We start from the raw sequence: 10,766 nt of genomic DNA, 5'->3' as shown, positions 1-10,766 counted from the left end.
GCGGAAAAATTGGATAATCATACACAGGGCTAAAGTATAATTTAAATATTGTACATACACACGTATGTAGGGTATAAAAGCAAGCATTTATTTCACAAAAAAAGTGTTCTCACAGTGTTAAAGATTTTGATTGCGTTGTGGGACTTCCCACATCAGTACACTTGCAGATATCATTAGGACAATTGTTTTATACCATTTATACAAAAAAGACTATTAAAAAGACACAAATCCCTCACCACGTGACATGGTTACACGTAGCTGCCACTTATAATTCTTAAAAATTTAATTACATTTTTTTAAACAATTATCTGAACTGATTTTAGTGAAGTATTTAGTGTTTTTACCTCTTCATCTGTGTCTACACACACTATCTCTCCATCTTTGTAGTGTGCAATATTGTCATCTGCATAGTTTCATATATGCTTCAGTATCACCAGGATAGACATGTATGTTTAAGACAAGTACAGTAAATACACAAAATATAATAATATGAACCCTTACTAGAAAGCCAAACAAAGTCATTAGGTAATAGACATTTTGGAGTCTAGCTGTAGTAGTAGTAGTAGCACTAGTTCTTGACTACTTTTATGCACAATAAGTGCAAATTATATGCACGTTTACGTATACATTCTGTGCAAACATGTAGACAAAACAATTATTTAACTTTCAGGAGGTCAATGACATCCTAACCTCCAGTTTCAGACTTTCAATTAACATATAAACGGAAAAGTATAATGTTTTACGATTAGGCCTTAATATAAAAAGTACAAATGATTACATTATCTAACGCTTCATCTATTCAACAACCCACAAAACAATAGAAAAAGAAAAACACTCATATACTCCAAAGAAATACAGTAGTGGCCAAAAGTGATTGGTTTGGGGATTTGTTTTTAATGACCCTACATGTCTGATTAAAGGCACAATCTGTAGGTTTTTTTCGCTCTCACAGGTCAGTCTATTAGACGAATTTAACTTGTGAGGTAACGGAGCGCTGCTTAACTTGGTCTAAGCGGCATTTAAATGCGTGTTAAAAGTTATAATGGTATACTATGTGGTAGTTTGTTTGCTATAAGAAACTAGCAGTAAGCTAGATCAACATTAGAATAACATACTGACCATGCTCTAACATTTCATCATGTTGAGCTAACATTATATAACATTGATTTGTTTTATCTACATTTGCTCACCTGTCTAATAGAACGGTCAAGTCGTGACTCGTGAAGCTCTGTCGAATCCAAGTTAGTCGCGGACGTGGAGCTCTCGCCATCTCAAAAACGTCACACTCATATTGATGATATACTATGTTTGAAAGAAACAAGAACTGCGTGCCGCTAAATGTCACGCACTATGCAATTGTCCACGTCTGTCGCCATGGTTACGCAATGCTATGGCAGTATGAACGGAAACCGAGGAAATCGTGGATATTGCGTCATTGACAGGCGAATTTTTTTTTTTTGGGGACGGCCACTTATTTAAAAAATATTTTATTATTTTCTATATTTTAAATATATGGGAAGAATAAAGCACTAAACTTGGTTAAGGCATTTATCTAACAAAATTATTTGGCAAAAAGGTGTTAACTATACTGTAGCTACATAGTTTATTTTACTATGCAATTAATGCATAGAATAACAAAGAAAGCTCACAGGAAAACAATCAGTTATTAATATTTTGTTTGTTCTCTCGTTTTAGCTTGCGTTTATAATTTCTTTGTATGAAAGTCTTGCCAAAAAATGAGTCTGCATAATTTGGTGTGTTTATCACAAGAAACACAAATGATTTCAAGCACAACTAAGCAATACCCAGGTGAAAAAGACGTTGTATTAAATGTATTAAAAATATATTTGAAATACAAATAGTGTGTTTATAATACATTTGTATTTACAACATGCTTATTTAAAGTGTACTAAAAATGTATTTTATTGCATTTTAGTATATTTCTAAAAAGTATACTAGAAGTACATTGGTAATAAATATATATTTAATTACACTTTTAAGAAATATACTATAGAAAAGCATACTTTTAATGTATTTATAAAAAGTATATTAGTAATATATTGGTAATAAATGTATGCTTTATTATATTTTTAATAAATATGCTAATGATAATTATACTTTAAATGTATTTCTAAAAAGTATATTAGAAGTACATTGGTAATAAATATATGTTTAAATACACTTTTAAGAAATACACTATAGAAAAGCATACTTTTAATGTATTTCTAAAAAAGTATATTATTAGTACATTGGTAATAAATGTGTGCTTAATTATATTTTTAATAAATATGCTAATGACAATCATGCTTTAAATATGTTTCTAAAAAGTGTACTAGAAGTACATTGGTATTTAATTACATTTTTAAGAAATATGCTAAATACAAACATATTTTAATTATATTTAAAAATGTTTTACTAGAAACGCAATGATAATAAATATACACTTAATTACACTTTTAGAAATATGCTAAAAACAAACACAGTTTTAGTGAAGTTTTAGTGTATTTACAGAAAGCATACTTGTTGCTAAATTAAAGTATTTTTGTGTTCACTTCAAGTTTAAAAATTCAAGTCCCTTTAATTCCCTTCCTAACATGAAGGCAATTAAACATGTATCGAAATTAATTGTATATTTCTACAAAGACTAGAAGTAGCACTTTAATTATAAATATGTGCTCAGTTAAGCTTTTAAGAAATATACCAAAAACTACCACACTTTTTGTAATACTACCAACACTTAACTCAATGCATATGTATTTCACACTTTATATTATGTGTTTTAGGTTTAACTTTTTTAAATTAATTTGTTATAATTATGAAAAGCACTAAAATTTGACTAACAAGTAATGCACTTCTATACTTCTGCATTAATTAATCAAATAGTCTTTTCCACAAAACAAGTGAATACCAGTACGTGCACACATCAACATAAAAGATCAGGTGTACATACTAGAAAAACAAAATAAATTTCTTAAAGCTTGACTCTTACATTTGTTTAGTCAAAATGAATAAAAAAACTTGTTATAAAGCATGTTAGGTTTATATTAACAGAGTTGTTTCTTTTTTGTGGATGTTAGTTAATATTTCCAGTTGCATTCATTTGGACCAATCAGAGCCAATCTTTTCAAAACAAGCTTGCCGGCAATCGTCCAATCACACACTGCCATTTGAACTTACATGTTGGGCGGGGCGCGGACAACGGATACTGACTGTCTGTGGTATTCCATTATAGCTTCGGACGGATATCTCAACAGAAATCATGTATTTTCCAAATTTTGCTTTGTTATTTCACTGACTCGGACCTAGTGAATGTGGATAGCACCGATCTAATATTAAGAGAAACACACGAGCAGATTACCAGGTCGTCAGCTCCCGCGAACAATTTAGCAGTGAAGAGGACAACGCAGAGCTGCGCCGCCACGACATGGACAGAGCAAGATACTGCCAGAAAAGATCTTACTTCTTGGTGGTAAGTTTATTAGTTTAAGTGATTAGTGTAATTGGCTTTATTCTCACTTTGGGTTTAGAAAATATTTTCAGAAGTTGATGACGATGTTCTGTGGATTACTGGCGTTTCTGTTGATTTGACACTAAAGCGAGTTAACGTCTATCCATTGACGTCTATCAACTTAATTGTTATAGATCTAGACAGTGACATAATACAACTATAAAAACATTGCACACTGTGTTTTCAGAAAAAAGGTTATTAATGGTGATTACACGACAGGCTTGATTGTCCCTAAGTAACTTCTTGTGTTTTAAATATTATAATATATTTTAAGCTCTAATAAAACTTTCACATTTGTGATATTTAATTCATAGTAAAATCTAATTAATTATTAGTAGGCTGTCAGTTTTCATGTCAATTCGATAAATAAATTAAGTTGTAATCACCAACTATAAGCTTTTATAAAACCAATTATTAAATATCTTGCACTGAGAAATTAAAACGATGTTAAATAATGAAATGAGAGTTTTTATATTTAATATTTAGCCTAACCAAGGAATTTGCACATTGCAAAGACATTTTTTTTATATTAAACCTAACCGTGAGTAGATGAGGTCAAGTCGAGTAAGTAGTAGTTGATCCTCTTGATTTGTATAACAACAAATCAATGAATAACAACAAAAACAGTCAATAGTGTGTCATGTAGCAGCTAAGTAGCTAAGTGACCTATTATTATATATTAACACGTATTTGAAAAATTGCGTCCCCCGGCCCCCGCATGAATATGTATTTTGCCTGATTATGCATTGAATTATGCAATCGCATAATCGTATTTTTCTCTAGGGACTGATTTATATGATTTTATGTGTGGTATTCAGCTTTTTTACATTTAATCAAGTCGTTATCAGCTGTCACCAACTTGTAACTTTCAATAGAATGTTCTGTCTTTATTAATAATGAATAATTACTTCAATAATAGCGTGGAAGTTACAGTAATGGTTCATTAAATATGTTTTACCATTTAAACAAAATACAAATTATATATGAAGAACACAAACTAGTGTTTGTTCTGCCCTAACTTTGTATAACATGCAACTTTATTTTTTTTTGTAGAGCTTCCAGGGATACTATCATCTCTCAAAGAGGCCCTGGAGTCCATGAAACGAGGTTCATTCAGCTCAAGCCCAAGATCATCTGAGCTGTGTCTTCCTGAAACCTCAGACATGGTAAGAAAATTCTTTATGATAAAGAAAAATCCTATTTGTTATAATAATTATATCTGACTTTTGTGCATTAATACTTCAGTAAGTGTTCTGAATTAAGTAACAAAGTGACAGCTTTTTATTAGAATTATAAATGAACAAGTTTATACTAATGCTTGTTTTTTTTATTCTTTCCAGATTTCCCTCGGTGGTTCTGATGTCCCCAAAAGAGTCTATGGCAGACTGAACAAGTCACGAACTTCTCTTTTTACTCACGACTTGGCCACTTTACTTTTTGCTATTGTATTTCACTTTGTTTGACTTAAAGGATTAGTTCACTTAAAAAAAAAAAAAACTTTTGCTGATAACTTACCCACCCCCATGCCAAGATATCCATGTCATTCTTTCTTCAGTTGAAAAGAAATTAAGGTTTTTGATGAAAACATTTCAGGATTTTCTCCATATGGACTTCATTGGGAACCAAACGGTTCAAGGTCCAAAAGGCAGTTTCTGTGCAAACTGTTCAAAGGGCTTTAAACGATTCCAGACGATGAATAAGGGTCTTATCAAGCGAAACGATCGGTCATTTAAAAAAAAAAAAAAAAACAACGTTTAAGTTTTATAAGCTCAAATGGTTGCCATGCTCTGTTCTGTTATGCATGTTCATAACTCTCCTATTCAAACTCGTTCATCAAAATTAACAAATCTTTTTCTGAGTCATTAGGTTCATTCAACGAACGAAATGAATGAATTGACTTGAAAAAAGATTTGTCAGGGCTGCCAACTCTCAAGCATTCAGCACGAGACTCTCGCAATTGAGCAATTCTCATGCTTTCACGACAAATTGACTGTTAGCCATTGGACCTTGAACCGTTTTGTTCCCAGTGAAGTCCATTATATGGAGAAAAATCCTGGAATGTTTTCATCAAACCTTAATTCCTTTTCGACTGAAGAAAGAAAGACATGGACATCTTGGAAGACATGGGGGTGAGTAAATTATCAGCAAAAGTTTTTTTTTTAAAGTGAACTACTCCTTTCAGTTAGTTTATTTATTTATTTATTTATTTTTTGTTCTGTTTAATACCTCTGCAAATCAATGCATTTTATGTTAATGTATTTTGTTTAGTTTTCATAATGCTTTACTGATGTAGTGCATTAAAGTTTATCTTTCAAAGAGTGTTTGTGTGTTTTGTAGAAATATTTTTTTACTGGGTTTTGTTGAATTAAAATGTTTAACTGTATTTTTAATACATTAAAATATATTATTTTTATATTAAATGGTTTTTGGAAAAAATATATTTTTAATATGTTAATAGTGGGTCCTATATTGTTCTACAAATACATTATTAATAAGCTGAAATTATATTTAAAATATACTTAGAACGCATTAATGTGAAGCTAAAATATACTAATGCTGTATTTCTAAAATCGATTTAAAGTGTATTAAAATACACTTTAAATAAGTGCTATTATATTACATTAAATGTACTTAAAATGGTTCCATTTTAGCACAATTTAATATAATAAAATATATTACTATTACCTTAAAATTGAACTTAAATACATATTAAAGTACACTTAATATACTTGAAGTTGTTTCAATTTAGCACATTTAATACATATTTAATACGGTGCACTTAAAATACATTAAGTATATCAAAATAAGTACATTTTAAATACATTTCCTTTTCACCTGGGTATGCTTGAGACATTTTTTAATAATTTGAATGATATCAATTTTCCTAGTCCAGACATCACTCTTGGGCACTACTGTATAAGGCAAAATATAATCTGTTTTAGGATTCATAATTGATTTTTCAAACTTTAAAGTGCTTGAATCACATCAATTAAAAAATATATGTATACACCACTCCTTCATTGATTCAACATAAGATTTTGTTTTTCTTGCATGAAAAAATTATATAAATTACTAAAGAACATGACTTCCTTTTGATGATGACACCAAAAGCAGGATTCATGTATCTTTCAGTAGAAAAGACCTTTGCATTAGAAGAAAACGACATATTTCTTATATTTCATATTTCAACAGCACAATACTGTGCCTCTGTTGAATCAAGAATTACTTGATATTCTCAAAGTTATAGATAGTGAATGCAGCACCTGGTCTGTTGATATTTATCTAGTGTAATAAACTCTGTAATAGACAACCTTTGGCCTCCAGAGGGAGTAGGAATTGTCAAATTTCAGAAGATGAACTCCCTCACCAGGATATTGGTGGCTGCCTGCGTAAACTTCCTCGTGGCTGTCACGACGGGAAACAGGAACCACTTCATTTACCAGCGGACGTCTGCTCTGTTCTGTCAGTTTCTCTTTCTCAGCTTGTGCTGTGCCTTTAATTAGGATAGAATTGAATTAATAATAAACCATGCAATCATATTTTATTAGTTTGTCTATGAAATCCTCCTTCTTACCTTCATTAGCGTCAGTAGTAGGTTCTCCTTCATTTTTGCTGTTTGTTGGAACGGTCAAGTCCTTCCACTCAAAGTACAGCCCAAAACCAATATCGTAGTGATCAGTGGCAAATTCCCAAAACAAGTGTGAGCCACCCTCATGAGTGGGCACCCGTACTGTCAATACCTCCCCTCGGCCCACCGTGATCACGGAGTCTTCATCGTGCAACACCTTTTCCTTAAACTCCTTAACCTGAGGCCGTGTCCACATAGAGGGAGCAATGATAGGCGCTTCTGCATTCAACAAAGAAAAATAAATAAATGTAAGAGGACAAGTAATGTGACGACTATATGTGTGAATAAAGTTTTTGGTAATTTTTTGGAGTCATTACTCTAGTCTTCAGTGTCACATAAAATCATTTTAATATGCTGATTTGCTGCTCAAGAAACATTTTCTATAATGAATGTTTTGTAAACTTTCATGCTTCTTAATATGTTTGAGTAAACCGCATTTTTTTCAGGATTATTTGATGAACAGAAAGTTAAAAAGTATTTATTTGAAAAAGAGATCTTTAGTCTTATATATATATATATATATATATATATATACAGTATATAAAGTATATAAAATATATATATATATATATATAAAGCCTATAAATATATTCTTGTTAATTTAGTAAAGCATTTTATTAATATACATAAATAAAAACAATTTCATTGTTTTGTTTTCAAAAATGAACTAATAATAATTATTAGTTCATAAAACTATGTATAAAACTCCATAAAAGTTTAAACTCCATTAAAAGTTCATAAAATTAAAATAAAACTAATAATAATAATATGTTGTGCAGCATTAAATACGCATATTAGAATGTTTTCTGACGGATCATGCGACACTGAAGACTAGCGTGTAATGTGAAATGAGTAATGATGCTGAAAGTAATACACAGTAATACGTTACATGAAATATATTAAAATAGAAAACAAACCATTTAAAATATTATTCATATCTGACAATATTATTGTTTTACTGTAACTTAACTTTTAATCAAATAAATGCAGCCTTGGTAGGCATCAGAGACTTCTTTCCAAAACATAAAAAATAAAATAAAATCAAACTTCAAATTGTGGCGTATAATTTTCATAGCGGCAAATAGAAAATGAAAATAGACACGAACTTGCACAGTTTGATAAAACATACCGCTTGTCCCTTCTACACACAAATGGAAGGCTTTTGAGTCTGACTGTTGTTCATGATTCTCTAACGAATTTGATTGGTTGTTGGGGTTGCAGCTGGGCACTGCTTCACTTAAGACAGGAGCAGGAAGAGCTTCTGACGTTTGAGTCGCATTTGAGTCTTCCTGCTGCTTCTGCGAGGCCATCTGAAATCATAAAGAAGCAACCTAAGACCAGGATCCTGATGAGAAGTTTCTTGAGTGTAGTCACAGACTTCATGCAAATGTCTCCAGATGTGTTTGTACCTGCTGCAGGCGGAGGGCCTGGTGGACGTATTGTTGGTAGTGCTTTTCCTGCAGCTGTTTGATGAGTAACTCCTGTTGGTCTGGGTTGTCTGGACACTGCTGTTTGGCATATTGCTGAAACTGCGCTGCCGTCTGTGCATTCAGAACAGCCATGATCTGCTGTCTGTGCACACAGATGTTATATACTAGAAGTTAAAGTCACATTTTAAAGCAGCAATTATCTCTACAGAGAACTGAAACTCTCTCACTGATTCATTGGTTCAAGAAAAGAAAAAAAACTATTATTTTTAATTGCAATCTGTATTATACTGTTTGTTTACTGTATGTTTGATCCAATAAAAGCAGCCTTGGTGAGCACAAGATTACTTTCAACATCTATATCAATCAATTACCATCACTCACTTTTGCTGCTCTATCTGTAACCTCTCTGACTCTTCTTTCCTTCTCAGTTCCTCCTCTTTTATCCTCATCTCCTCTTCTTCTCTGCGTCGCGCTTCTTCTTCCAGCCGCCGTCGCTCCTGCTCTTCTCTCTCCAGTCTGAGACGTTCTTCCTCTTCTCTTCTAAACACACACACATACAGAATAAAAAGGGCTTCCTACAATTCTTAATAGACTACATTATGAGAAACGTCAGGCACTTTAACTAATATGGAACTTACTGTCTCTTTTCTTGTTCCTCCTTTTCAATCTTATGTGATGTCACATATGGTGCAAACAGAGCACAACAGGAGTTCAGAAGCTTCACAAAGTCCTCCATGGCGTCCTCTTTGGCCATGCTGCCAAGCCGTAGCCATTCTTTCCTGAGAAATGCAGGGATAAATGAAGCATCTAGACATTGTTAGGTTGTCCAATATGGCATTAAAGTCACCATGAAATCAAAATGGACAATTCTTGTTTTTTATGCGTGTATTATATCATGACACGCTACCAAATATATTTGTGTATATGTATCATGCTACCAAATTTCAGAGAATTTACTTCAAGGTACAAATATTATATATCATAATACAAATACCAGGGTAATGCCATTATTATTGTACTGAGATAATAATACTGGCCTTATACAGTCATATATAATCCTCTGTTACCTTCTGTCGTTTCCCAGCCAGTCAAAAAACCCAATTTCTGGACATGCTTCAGGGTTATAAGGGCCAAGAGTGATTTGCTTGTGTAGTGCAACCAAACGGAGATTTTCTTCATATGTTGGATTAAAAGCTTTCCCATTCATCTCTGTGTGGGACAAAACATGTAGAAAGCATCATGAAATAATGACTCTGACAACATCTGGAAGATCCTGAATCACTATTATTTTCAGTGGCATTTCCAGTTTCTGAATGGGTGGAGTTATTATTGCAATGTATCTAGACAATGAGTCACAGTAAAGGGACTTTAATTTTGTTTTGCTACCAATAAAGAAACAGTACATGTTGTGACGGTACAGAATAAAGTTGTAACGTTAAACATTTACTGGACAAACAAAAAAGGGAAAGTGAAAGTCTAGGCTAAGTCATTATCTGTAGCCTAACTTACCTTTAAAGAATTTCAGCGCAAGTCTGAAGAGCTCATGTAAAGTAAAACCCCAGTTTCTCTCCAAACTCCAGGACTTCTGATTTTCTTCATTATCCTCACGTGATGTATGGTCTTCCTCAGTGCAGGGCGCGTGATTCTCGGTGTTAATAACATCGTTCTCGCCATTTGTATCGGTCATCTCCCTGCCATGTTCTTCTCTGTCAAACTCCATCATGTCAAACAAACTGTCACTACGAGTCGCTGCTGCTGCTGTCACAGGTGGCCACGTAGCGCAGAAAACACTTCTCTTCCGTATTTCCTACCGGAAATCACGGATATTTGTGTTAATTTCAGCTCATTGAAACAGCGTTCACTTTCTGTACCTGCGCAGACAAAACCCAAAATGTTCTCTGACGAATTTCCGCTTTGGTTTGAGGCTAAAATTTCTCAAGACATGAACACCTGATACCCGAGAACACGTTAACTGACCTGACTGACTCAACGAGTCGTAATGCATCCGCTAGTAAACTGAACCACATTTCACTTCAGAGCACTATGTATGATTATCATATATTTTTAAGGTTTATCATATGTTTTTAAGGTAATAGTTTTCTGGTCACGCAGATTTATATTAAGATATATTATAGATATTAACTGCTGACATTCTAAAGTATTTTGCACCGTTTTATATGGATTTAATAGTTACATAAAA

The 10,766-nt window shown here is 32.6% G+C and overlaps 1 protein-coding gene and 1 long non-coding RNA gene across 3 annotated transcripts; one reads left to right on the top strand and one right to left on the bottom strand.

Annotated features, from left to right (window-relative positions):
- The first annotated feature begins 2,481 nt into the window (after window positions 1–2,481).
- LOC120476126 (uncharacterized) lies at window positions 2,482–5,827 on the top strand. 2 transcript variants are annotated; one of them, XR_005622068.2, is made up of 3 exons: window positions 2,482–3,469; window positions 4,562–4,674; window positions 4,849–5,827. It is a non-coding gene; the product is annotated as an uncharacterized LOC120476126 (long non-coding RNA). The 2 variants fall into 2 exon arrangements; XR_016146705.1 differs by having other exon boundaries at window positions 2,482–4,674.
- A 527-nt stretch (window positions 5,828–6,354) lies between these two features.
- LOC120481790 (Golgi resident protein GCP60) lies at window positions 6,355–10,536 on the bottom strand. The gene is made up of 8 exons (XM_039675647.2): window positions 10,076–10,536; window positions 9,634–9,775; window positions 9,205–9,345; window positions 8,948–9,106; window positions 8,546–8,708; window positions 8,266–8,446; window positions 7,083–7,355; window positions 6,355–7,001 (listed from the first exon to the last, which is right to left on the bottom strand). The coding sequence occupies exons 1-8, from the start codon at window positions 10,287–10,289 to the stop codon at window positions 6,787–6,789; spliced, it is 1,488 nt and encodes a 495-aa protein (XP_039531581.2). The 5' UTR covers window positions 10,290–10,536; the 3' UTR covers window positions 6,355–6,786.
- Between the last annotated feature and the right edge of the window lie 230 nt (window positions 10,537–10,766).

The sequence above is a fragment of the Pimephales promelas genome, chromosome 15, assembly GCF_988280905.1.
Source record: "Pimephales promelas chromosome 15, fPimPro1.hap1.1, whole genome shotgun sequence".
Lineage (NCBI taxonomy): Eukaryota > Metazoa > Chordata > Actinopteri > Cypriniformes > Leuciscidae > Pimephales > Pimephales promelas.
Note: the sequence above shows the minus strand (reverse complement) of the source record. Positions and strands in the feature narration are given on the sequence as shown.

What these genes read in the sequence shown, in the direction of transcription:
- LOC120481790 (XM_039675647.2), bottom strand. Translation starts at nt 10,289, where the DNA reads ATGATGGAGTTTGACAGAGAAGAACATGGCAGGGAGATGACCGATACA. An exon ending in TGGCTGGGAAACGACAGAAG is followed by an intron (nt 9,346 to 9,633) that starts GTAACAGAGGAT and finishes TGCATTTCTCAG; the next exon opens with GAAAGAATGGCTACGGCTTG. An exon ending in GTGTGTAGAAGGGACAAGCG is followed by an intron (nt 7,356 to 8,265) that starts GTATGTTTTATC and finishes TGTTGAATGCAG; the next exon opens with AAGCGCCTATCATTGCTCCC.